Below are 12,386 nucleotides of genomic sequence, written 5' to 3'. Positions count from 1 at the left end.
CGTGTGTCTGTGTTTGTTTTTTGTCTTGGGAAATTTCTACCTGTGGTACTGGTTTTCCATTTATAGTGATAACAAAAAGTGGCCCTCTTGAATAAATATAGGTTAAAAAAAAAAAAAGGTGAATCCTGTTCAGATAACTGAGCCTCAATACAAGGTCAACTCACCAGGGAGGGCCATACCACGGGAAATGAATGCTGTTTCCTATTGTCTGAAAGCCTGGTTTTTCTCCGATATGGGGACCTGTCACTTTTTAACTATAACCCAAGATCCCTCTGTGCTCGTGCTCTTAGCAGAATGAGCTCTCACTCGGCAGGTGAGAACTCCACTCTTGTGCTTTTTTCCTGACAACCTCACTTTCCAGCCTCAGTTTCCAATCCCCAGCACCAACAAAAGGGGAGCTGAGTGTTCTCACCACCCACTGGTACCCCAACGAGAAGCACTCAGGGCAGAAGCCAACTGACCTTCAGGGCTTTGAAGATGACCCCCGGGTGCCGGGGAGAACGGGTGGTATTATTCTCTAGCTGCTGCTCCAAAGCCCGCCGCAGCCCAGAAAAGTCGGTGGGAGGGTTGTAAGTCCTCGTTCCCTTGTAGTGAATGGAACTGAAGGCTTCAGGGAAGCGGCCCAGCTTCCGGAACCGGTCCTGGATGAGCTTTTCAGGCACCTCTGAGGGGTGATCTGGACAAGGAAACAGATACGTAAACAATAACCTTCCTTTAAAAAAAAAAGATCTGTCTTGCCAATAAAATATACAATCTGACTCTCTAAAGTACATAAACAGGCAGAACTAATCTACGCTGTTAGGATTCAGGTTACCGTTAACTAGAAGGCAGCATGAGCAGGGCTTCCCCACGAAGAGGGTGCTGGCATTTCATGTCATTTTCTGCTACTGATTTCACGGGTACATCCAGACTGTGAAATTCATCATATTAATACATTTGTGATAGGATGTGCACTCTCTGTATGTACATACTTCAAGGGAAAGTCTTTTTTAATGTGCTCATTGTAAAAAAATCCAAACAGGTCAAAGCATGAAAGAAACAGATTTCCTCTGCCCCCTCCTACTTCCCAGAGGAGACTACAATTCAGTGCTTGTTTGCCCATTCAGACTTCTTTTTCCTACACACATACCAACACATACATGCAACTTGCTTGTATCACTTAATTACATACTGTAAGTACCTACTCTTTTCATGATGCTCTGAGAAGTTTCTTTTTTTTTTTAATAGCTACATAGTCCACCATCCTACGGACATATTTAACCAGTCACCTACAAATGCACATTTAAAATAAACGGCTACTTTGAACATGCTGGTCTTATGCTGGTGAAGCTACAGACAAACTGACAACATATCTGAGGGTAGTTTCACGAATATTTATCCAGAAATTTGTGGAGTCATAATACAAATGAATTCAATAAATATCCTGGAGATAAATGTTAGAAGGACTTCTTAATTTCCTTTAATATTTTAATAACAACAACAAAATCACTCCAATTAATACTGGAGATACAGCCTTACTCAAATTTAAAAGTACAGTCATCAAAAAGTAGTAGTCAAAATTCTGTAGTTCATCCCTAAATCCATCTCTCCCTGAATTTTTCCTGTGGCAATAATTTTGGGTCCCAGGGTATCCCAGGGTCAACCATCAAGGAGTGACTCCTCCCAAAGCCACCCAGGTACCGGCTTGGCCCCCCTCCCCCCGTCCCAACATCATCTCACAGATTGTCTCTGGACATACAATCTCTGCTCCCAAATGATTATGGGAGCTGGGTTCTCCTCATTTGTAAAAGAGAGAATTCATTTGCCTTCTAACTCCCACCTAGAATCCTTAGTCCAGAAAACGAACAGGATCAAATAAACTCAGAAAATGGGACACCCAGATGGTTCAGTCGGTTGAATGTCCGACTCTTGATTTCAGCTCAGGTCATGAGCTCAGGGTCATGAGATCGAGCACTGAGCCCCGCTGACTGGCATGGAGCCTGCTTAAGATGCTCTCTCTTCCTCTCCCTCTGCCCCTCCCCACTGTTCACTCACTCTCTCTCTCTAAAAAAGAAATCAAAATAAAACAAAATAAAATCAGAAAGTATGAGACACAAAACTCTAATTATCAATTTGCCCACAATTCTGGCACCTCTCCTTTACCCTGTGTAAACTCTGGCTGCCTTGGTTCCATCTCCAAATTTCAAGAAGCAGCAACAGTATTCCACAAAGAGCTCCGGATTTAGGAGGTAGGAAACCTTATTTTGAACCCCAGTTTTGCAACTTACTAGCTGGAAAACTCTTGGTTACATAACTCAAGCTCTCTGAGTTCAGCTTCATCTGTAAAATGGGGCTGCTATTGAGTGGGCCGAATAACAAGGATACAGTAAGTTAGCGTTTATTTTTTTAAGCGCCACCTAACATGGTACGGTACAAAGCAAAAAAAAAAAAAAAAGTTATTTGTGAAGGGCTGGTTATTTCAAAATCCTGAACTAGAAATTAAACCTTCCCCTTACGAAGGTTGTAAAAATCCAAAGTGGCATAAAAATGTGGATCACGGGGTGGGGGGGTCGGCCCCTGGGTGGCTCAATTGGTTAAGCGTCTGCCTTTGGCTCAGGTCATGATCCCAGGGTCTTGAGATCGAATCCCACATTGGGGTCCCTGCTCAGCAAGAAATCTGCTTCTCCCTCTCCCTCTGCCCCTCCGCCTGCTTGTGCTCTAGCGCGCATGAGCTCTCTCTCAAATAAATAAATAAAATCTTGACAAAAACAAAAAAATGTAGATCACGGGAAGCATCCTCAAGTCAGTATTTCCAACTTTCTCTCCTTACCTCAGAGTCACCTGCTCAGGAGTGTCTGCTGGAACATTTAGATTTCTCATTCTCCCGCTAGACTCTGGTCCTTCTGATTCTAACTCTTTAATATAGCCCCAGTCTGTCCACTTCCCTCCTATGCCACTGCCCAGGCTTGGCCCCTATCACCCCTCATCTAGCACCATGGCAATGTCCTGGCTGGTCTCCCCGCCTCTAGCCATGCCTCTACAGTTCATCCTGCAACAGGCTGCCGTGCGATCTTTGTAAAATACAGATCTGATCCTGTAACTCCCTGCTTAAAATCCTTCAGGGGCTCCTGTCCTATTTGAGAACGGAGTCAAGGCAGCCCATGATCTGACCCCCAAGTATCTCCACCATTCCCTCCCATACAATCTGTGCTTCAGACACAGTGAGAACCTCTTCATTTATTCATTCAACAACACTGAGCGTCAAGCACTCATCCAGGCTCTTTAGACACAGCAGTGAGTAAGACAGGCAAGGTTCCTGCCTTCATGGAGTTTCTGTTGTAACGGGAGAGAAACAAAAACAAGTAAGCAAACACACAGGAGGATCTCAGATAGTGACAAGGGTCCTGATGCAAAGAACAGAGAGATGCAGTAAGCGTGCAAACTCGGGGGCAGGAAGGACCACTCTACAGGGGATGGTGACCCAAGGCTCCAAAGGGGTGAGAGCTGAGCTGAGTCTGAAGTACGGCCTGCGGAGGGAACAGTGCTCCAGGCCGACAGAGCAGCATATGCAAAGGTGGAAACACAGAAAAGGCTGGTGTGGCTACCGGACGGAGCGTACACAGAGGTGCTGTGTGCACACCCATGTGCGGTGGGGGCATGTGGGGGCAGCGGGAGGGGAGGAACGGGATAACCAGAGAAGGAGTTCAGAGACACAGACAGGACTCAGAGTAAGGACACCGTCATGAGTTTGTAGGAAAAGCCACTGACAGCTTGTAAGCAGGAGTACGGCATGATCTAAAGCATAAATAAAGCTTAGGAAAGAGTACCTGGCTGCTGCGTGGAGCACGCACGGAGGGGCTAGAGGGGGCTCAGGAGGCTTGGCAGAACTACCTGCATGAACCCTGCGGGTTCCGGGACACAAGCTGCCCCTTCAAGCCACCAAGGGTTTGCACGTTCCAGAGCATCCTTCCTCTCCTGCCCTAGCAAGCCACGTGTCTAGGTTCAAGCCCCACCTCCTCTCCTCTTTCCCAGACCCCCTCAGGAAGTGTAACGTGTCCCTCTACCACACTCCCGCAGCTCCAGGACCCACATCCACTATAGAAGAGAACACGTGTGGGCTCCCCAACTGGACAGGGAGGTATTCGAGGGTGACAACTGCTTTTCTCAGCTCTGCGCCCCAGTGCTCAGCACATGGCATTGTGCCACTTGAGAAATCTGGCTGACTGGGCGCCTGCGTGGCTCAGTCAGTTAAGTGTCTGCCTTCGGCTCAGGTCATGATCCCAGTGTCCTGGGATCAAGCCCCACATCAGGCTCCCTGCTTAGCAGGAGGTCTGCTTCTCCCTCTCCCTCTCCTCCTCCCTCTGCTCATGCTCTCTCTCTCGCTCACTCTCTCAAATAAATAAAATCTTAAAAAAAAAAAAAAGAAAAGAAACTTTGTTAACTGATGGGACGCCTGTGGCTCAGTCGGTTAAGCATCCGACTCTTGATTTTGGCTCAGGTCATGACCTCAGGGTTGTGAGATGGAGGCCCGTGTCGGGCTCCACACTGGGTATGGCACCTGCTTCAGATTCTCTCTCTCTCCCTCTGTCCGTCCCACCGCTCTCTTAAAAAAAAAAAAGAAAGAAAGAAAGAAAGAAACTACGTTGACTGAATGAACAGGTAAATGGTATAAGTGAGTTGGGGCTAACATTACTGTCCCCACCTGTGTCCAATTACTGTTGCTGCACTGCTCCCTTACCCTCAGGTCATGATTTTGCTTCCTACTTCTCTAAGGAAGCAGAACCAGTAAGACAAGCCCCACACACATACCACATCTACCAATTACCTGCAACCATGTCCATATACTCTGCCTTCTCTCCTGTGCTAACGGAGGGACTGTCCATGCTTCTAAGGCCAACCCACCCACATGGGCCTCACTCCAACTGTTCTGCTTGCTTCCATCTGCATTGGTCCCTTCCTAGTAAAGCATTTGCACCAGTACACAAATATCTGCATTACCTCCCAGCTTCAATTTAAAGGAGGGAAAACGCCTTGAAATCCCACATCAGCCTCTAGCTATCATTTCATTTGTCTGCTTCCCTTTATAACAGAACTCTTTGAAAGAGTGGAATATACACACAACCTTAATTCTCCTCCTCCTATTCTCTCTTGAACCTACCCTGATCAGGCTTTCACGCCCATCACCCCTGAGAAACAAGTCTTATCTGGATCACCAAGGCTCTCTCTATTGCCTAAGCCAATCGGTAATCCTCAACCCTCATCCTGACAGGATTCTGACATTGTTGCTCAATCCACGCCTCTTCAAACACTCCCTTAGGTCTTGCCCAGGCAGAAATTTTGCTGGGCAATCGCCCTCCACCAAGTTACTACAGAAGCCCAATGGCTGCCTCCTTGTACCCAGAAAGGTGAATCTGTGACACAGTCCTCTGTCTACTCACCAGAGCCCAGCAGCTGAGTGTGCACAGTCTCATGGAAAATGATAACAGCAGGGCCCAGGGTGGACAAAGGGACATCCAGGCCACAGCGGGCAGTGGTAGCCTTGAGTTCCTTGGTGAAGTGCTTCAGATAAGCTTCTGAGGCGTCCCCAAGGAACTTGAAGAGGTCATTATGCAGCCGGTCTGCATGAGTTCGATAGATGACGAGGTCTGAGATGGCCAGGACCTTAAGCAGCAGTCGTGTTCTCTGGCTGAGATTCACCGTCGCCCCCAAGAGCCCTTCTGTGTCTATCACTGCTACTTTGTGGACTGGGTCATATGCCGCCCATACCCCCACGGTGCAAGACTCCTGGGCAGGGGAAGTTTTAAAGACTTCACGGCCATAAAAGAAAGTGTGGTTGAGAGTATGAGACTTTCCATCACCAGTATTTCCAAAAATGGAAACCACCTTCAAATGCTGATCAGGTTTACAGTCCAATTTCCTAATAAAGTCCTCTTCATTCGTTACCTTCAAAAAAAAAAGAAAGAAAGAAAGAAATACAAACTGCATAATAGTTAGAAAACTTGCAAGAACAACAACTGCTTCCCAAGGTCAAGGTCCTTGATTGAACGGTCAAGGTGGCAAAGAAAAGAAGCTCCATGGGGCGCCTGGGTGGCTCAGTTGGTTAAGCGACTGCCTTCGGCTCGGGTCATGATCTCGGGGTCCTGGGATTGAGCCCCGCACTGGGCTCCCTGCTCAGCCGGCTCCCTCTCCCGCTCCCCTTGCTTGTGTTCCCTCTCATGTGTGTCTCTCTCTCTCTGTGAATTAAATAAAATCTTTAAAAAAGAAGAAAAGAAAAGAAACTCCAGGATGATAGGCTCCCACCTAGCCTAACTCCCAGCAAACAGCTAAGAGGAACTTTCAAAGATTTAGTAGTACAATTTAGTGCTCATGAAAGAGCTACAACTATAAAACTCTTAAAAGATGACACAGGAGTGGAGCACCTGGGTGGCTCAGTCAGTTAAGCATCTGCCTTCAGCTCAGGTCATGATCCCAGGGTCCTGGGATCAAGTCCTGCGTTGGGCTCCCTGCTCGGCAAGAAGCCTGCTTCTCCCTCTCTCATTCCCCCTGGTTGTGTTCCCTCTCTAGCTATCTCTCTCTCTGTCAAATAAATAAATAAAATCTTTAAAAAAAAAAAAGAATTCCTTTAACAAGAAAAAAAACTTAATTAAGCCAAAAAAATTTGAATAGACATTTTCCCAAAGATTTAAAAATGGCCAATAAGCACACGAAAAAACACTCACCACCACCAGTCATTAAGGAAATGTGAATTAAAACCACACTGAGGTCTCACTTCACACCCACTAGAATGGCTATGATCAAAAAGATAGTAACAACAACAACAAAAATCTTCACATAACTATTGGGGGCACCAACCAGCACCGCTGGTTGGCTCAGTTGGTGAAGCACGTGACTCTTGATCTCAGGGTTGTGGATTGGAGCCCTGAACTGGATGTGGAGATTACTTAAATAAGCTTTAAAAAAAATTAAATAAATTGGGGCCCCTGGGTAGTTCAGTCAGTTAAGCATCTGCCTTTGGCTCAGGTCATCCCTGGGATTGAGCCCCACATGGGGCTCCCTGCTCAGCGGGGAGTCTGCTTCTCCCTCCCCCTCCGCCACTCCCCCCACCCCTCATGCTCATGTTCACACGTGAGCTCTCTGTCTCTAATAAATAAAATAAAGTCTTTAGGGCGCCTGGGTGGCTCAGCTGGTTAAGCATCTGCCTTCAGTTAAGCGTCTGCCTTTGGCTCGGGTCATGATCCTGGAGTCCCGGGATCGAGTACCACATCGGGCTCCTCAGCAGGGAGTCTGCTTCTCCCTCTGCCCTTCACCCTGCTCTTGCCCACTCTTTCAAGTAAATAAAATCTTTAAAATAAAATAAAATCTTTAAAAATAAATAAATAATAAAAATTAAAAATTAAAAAAAGATAACAAGTGTTAATGAGAGTATGGAGAAACTGCAATGCTCATGCCCTGCTGAGAATGTGAAACGGTACAGTCACTCTGGAAAACAGTATGGCAGTTTCTCAAAAAGTTAGAGAGTTAGCGTGTATCTCAGTAATTCCACTCCCAGGTATGTATCCAAGAGAACTGAAAACATGTCCACACAAAATGTGACTACAAATGTTCATGGCAGCAATATCCATGATAGCCAAAAGGTGGAAACACCCACATGTCCATTAATTGATGAATGGATAAACAAAATGTGGTGTATCCATACAGTGGAGTATTATTCAACCATAAAAAGCAATGAAGTACTGAGGCTTGCTACAACATGGAGGAACCTTGAACACATCATGCTAAGTGAAAGGAGCCAGACACAAAATACTACATATTCTAGGATCCCATTTATATGAAATATCCATGACAGGCAGATTCACAGTGACAGAAAGTATATTAGGAACTATCAATGCCTGGGGGAAGGAGGGACTAGGGAGTGACTGCTTATGGGTATAGGGTGTCTATCTGGGTTGATAAAAATGTCCTGGAATTAGTGCTAAGGGCTGCACAACTTTAGAATATACTAAAACCACTGAATTATCCACTCTTAAAGGGGTGAAATAGGGGCGCCTGGGTGGCTCATTCGTTAAGCATCTGCCTTCAGCTCGGGTCACGATCCCAGGGTCCTGGGTTCAAGCCCCACATCGGGCTCCCTGCTCAATAGGAAGCCTGCTTCTCCCTCTCCCACTCCCCCTGCTTGTGTTCCCTCTTTCGCTCTCTCTCTGTCAAATTAATAAATAAAATCTTAAAAAAAAAAAGGGTGAAATATATGGTATATGAATTACATCTCAATGAAGCGGTTATTAAAAGGTGGGGGGCACCCGGGTGGCTCAGTCAGTTAAGCATCCGACTTGATCTGGGCTAGGGTCATGATCTCAGGGTCTTGAGATCGAGCCCTGCATCAGGCTCTGCGCTCAGCATGGAGTCTGGTTGAGATTTTCTCCCTCGGCCTCTACCCCTCCCCCACTTGCGTGCACCCTCTCTCTCTCAGAATAAATAAAATCTTCAAAAAAAATGGCTCTCTTGGGTCCTCACTTCTAAGATGACCAAGAAGAAAAGGAATAATGGTCATGCCAAAAAGGGCCAAGGCCACATGCAGCCTATTTGCCGCACCAACTGTGCCTGTTGCTTACCCAAGGCCACTAAGAAGTTCGTTATTTGGAACATAGTAGAGGCCACCGCCGTCAGGGACATTTCCAAAGCAAGTGTCTTCGATGCCTATGTGCTGCCCAAGCTGTATGTGAAACATACATCCACAGCAAGATAGTCAGGAATCACTCTCGTGAAGCATTGCAGGACCAAACATCCCCACCCCGATTTAGACCTGCAGACAGATGCTGCCCTACGACCTCCACTGAAGCCCATGTAAGGAGCTAAGTCCTTAAGAACTAAAGAAAAACTGTTCTCTGGAAAAAAAATAAAATGGAGATTATACTAAAAAATGTATTGGTCAAACTTCATCCATCCATAATTCCTCTGTTTACAGTTAAAGAATGCTGTAATTCTTTAAAAAGTCAGCAGGAGGAAAGAGACCTGGTGCCAGTGAGATCCCAGACTGGACCCCCAGGAAGATGCTCAGGGCCCCAAATCTCAGAATACAGAACCTCAGAGCCAAAGCTCCTAATCCATACAGGCAATGTTCTACTCCAGCAAGGAGTGATAAACCTTTACACTTAGTATCCTCCAGCCACAAGAGAAAACATACCTTCCTGATTCTCAACAGTCTGCTGGTTTGATAATGAGCAGTTAAGAGAAATGTAGACAGACCATGAGTATGATAATACCCTCATTTCCCATAAGCTCATCAAGATAGTAGACTACTCACGATCCTATTAATAACATCACTATTGTTGCATTATTAATGCATTAATGTTAATGACAATGCTAATAATTTAAATGCCCACTACAATGACACTGCCTTTGCTAGATCCACGAGGGCAGAACCATGTCTATCTAATCTTTTCATCCCAAGTATCTGGGACACAACCTGAACATAGGAAAAGCTCAATATCTAGTTATTGAATGAATAAATGAATGAATGCCCTGCATGTTGCTAGGTACCATAATCACTTTTCTCCACCCTCTATCCTCCACAGGGCCTCACACACAGCAGCATTCGATAAACCCGGTGATGGGCTCACTGTCCCAGACAACTGAGAGGAACAAGAAGTTACACAGAACAGCCCATTTGGGACTGGTGTTAACTCACTGGTCCCAAACGGCCTAGGCTAGCTGCAAGAGAAAGAGAACAAAAGCGCCCTAAAGCTCTACTGGCAAGGAGTTTGATCAGGTCGCTGCTCTCGGGGCTACGTAAGAGCGGGCGCCTGGAAAAGGGACACGTGGGGGCCTTTCGGTACACGATTAACTGTCTCAGGATCCCTATGAAGTACCCACCACACGATGCACAGAACATATATCAAGAAACAACTCATTTGGGAGGCGCCTGGGTAGCTCAGTCACTAAGCGTCTGCCTTCGGCTCAGGTCATGAGCCCAGGGTCCTGGGATCGAGCCCCGCATCGCTTCTCCCTCTCCCTCCCCCCCCCCCCGCTTGTGTTCCCTCTCTCACTATCTCTCTGTCAAATAAATAAATAAAATCTTGAAAAAAGGGCGCCTGGGTGGCTCAGTTGGTTAAGCAACTGCCTTCGGCTCAGGTCATGATCCTGGAGTCCCGGGATCGAGTCCCACATCGGGCTCCCTGCTCGGCGAGGAGCCTGCTTCTCCCTCTGGCCCTCACCCCTCTCACGTACTCTCTCTCTCATTCTCACTCTCTCAAATAAATAAATAAATCTTTAAAAAAAAAAAAAAATCTTGAAAAAAGAAAAAAAGAAAAAGAAACAACTCATATGGGATGAAAATAAAACACTCTCTGTCAGCACACGGCGGGGGCGGGGGGGGGGGGCGTATTTTGGCACCCAGTGTCCTGGGGCAGGTTAAACATACCTGCTCACGTGTCAGGCCTACGCCACAGATTCTGACAAGCCTTGGATAACCATTTAACATGCACAACATGCACCGACTGTATTGGTTTTCACATGTAAAATAAGGACAGAGCCAACGCTGCCTCCCCTGACTGGGTGGTGATTGCTAGTCAAGTAAAGAGATAAACGGAGAAAATGCTTGTTAAACTGGCGCTGTACTTCATTTTTCCTTCTTCTGCCTTTTACATTATTTTGCTCTCTGTTACACTACTCAGCTCATCCTAATCTGTGGGCCTTTTCCGCTGAGCCAGAAAGCAGAGAGCAGCCTAGGCAGTAGCGAGACTGATTCGGGGGGGGAAGGGGGGGTAGGTAAAGAAAAGATAAGAAGATTCCCTTTGATGAGGGAAGGAAGGAGCCAGAAGGGAACAAGGCTCCAGCTCTACTGGTTCTGCCAGTTTGCAATCAATGACCCCACTCTGCTCCATTCCCGAACCCAGCTCTACATGTCTGAAATGCTTCTCGGAAAGCCTGCCCTCTCCAACTTCCACCTTCTGCTCTCCCTGAGCTCATTAGGCCATCTCTTGGACGTCAGACAAGTAAGAAACACCCAAATTCCACTCCTGGCTTTGCCCCTGCTGGCCTTGGAGAAGTGACTTCACTACTGACGCGTCAGGGGAATGAGGCAGTAAGAGTCCGCAATCCCTCGGGATCCTGAGAGGCTAACGGAGATAAAGCAGGTAAAGGGCACAGCGCATTGCCCGGTGCACGGGAAGCACTCACTAAATAGGACCCATTCTTACTTGAAGACCAGCCCATTGCAAACGCATCCGGGGGCACCGCAGTAGCGGCCAGGCTTGCACCCGCTTGTGGCCCAGAAGTTGCTCATGCAGGGACTAAATCAGCCATGTGCTAAGATCTAAACTGATTCCGGGGTGCCTGGGTGGCTCAGTCGTTAAGCGGCTGCCTTCGGCTCAGGTCATGATCCCAGGGTCCTGGGATCAAGCCCCACATCGGGCTCTCCCTCTCCCACTCCCCCTGCTTGTGTTCCCTCTCTCACTGTCCCTCTGTCAACTAAATAAAATCTTTAAAAAAAAACAAAGATCTAAACTGATTCCACCTGAAAATGAAAGAACTCGCTGAGTGGCTCTGATAACTCCTTTCCTCTCCCCCTCATCAAAACAACATGGTATTAATACCGGCTTTACAGCTGACTCTTAGTAAAGTGACCGTCTAACACCCACAGTTTTTAAGAAACCAAACAGTACACCTCTCTATCTCACCCACAAAGCTTTTTCCCTTTGCATTGGGTTCCAAGCAGAGTTTCTAAAATGAAATATTAACAGTACTCACTATCTCCATTGTTCCAAGTTAGAATTCAGAGCACTTTATGGTAGTGAAAGGGGTCCAGCAGTCAACCTCTGACCCAAGCAAGCAATGGTAATGATGACAATCTCCATCAAGAAATTCCTTCTTAGCCCTTAGAGAATCATTCCAGAAAGAATAACCACATAAGCTTTGTTCTGAGGGAAAACAGCTTTGTTCTCTGCAAAGGGAAAAGCAAGAGATGAGGAAGGAACTGAAATAAAGAGCCTCGAAAGGAGGAAAGTTCAACAAAGTACAGAGACCACGGAAGCGAAATCCCAAAGGCACCCGAAAACACTACAGAGGAAAGTAGCTCAGCACCGAGGTCCTTTCAATTCTGGCCTCTAGAGACAAAAAGGATCTAATCTGTGTCAACTAAAATTATACAGTCCTTTAAATTTTTATGAAGATGTTCCCTGTGGATGAGGGCAAAAACCAGCTCCTTCCCCAAAGTCACAGAAAGAGCTAATTAAAGCTTGGTTGCTCAGCTAAGAGAAGCTTGGTTTCTCCTACCAACCCATCCTAACAACCCAATGCTTATATAGATCCCACCTCTGAACCAAAGATTATTTTATACCTCCCCACCAAGATTCTAAAACTAGCCTAGTTCAATAGTTATTGCCAAAGGGAACTTCCTACTAATTACTTTT

At 46.5% G+C, this 12,386-nt stretch overlaps 1 protein-coding gene and 1 pseudogene across 3 annotated transcripts in view; one reads left to right on the top strand and one right to left on the bottom strand.

Annotated features, from left to right (window-relative positions):
* ZFYVE1 (zinc finger FYVE-type containing 1) overlaps window positions 1-12,386 on the bottom strand; it is a 57,296-nt gene that overhangs the window by 24,116 nt on the left and 20,794 nt on the right. For all 3 annotated transcript variants that reach the window (XM_027570923.1, XM_027570925.1, XM_027570924.2), the window contains exons 3-4: window positions 5,418-5,922; window positions 462-676 (exon numbers count right to left, since the gene is read on the bottom strand). In XM_027570923.1, coding sequence (XP_027426724.1) covers window positions 462-676; window positions 5,418-5,922 — 720 coding nt within the window. The remainder of the gene's footprint in view (window positions 1-461; window positions 677-5,417; window positions 5,923-12,386) is intronic.
* LOC113909588 lies at window positions 8,498-8,824 on the top strand (annotated as a pseudogene).

This window comes from Zalophus californianus, chromosome 6 (genome assembly GCF_009762305.2).
Source record: "Zalophus californianus isolate mZalCal1 chromosome 6, mZalCal1.pri.v2, whole genome shotgun sequence".
Lineage (NCBI taxonomy): Eukaryota > Metazoa > Chordata > Mammalia > Carnivora > Otariidae > Zalophus > Zalophus californianus.
This window is presented reverse-complemented; position numbering and strand designations above follow the sequence as displayed.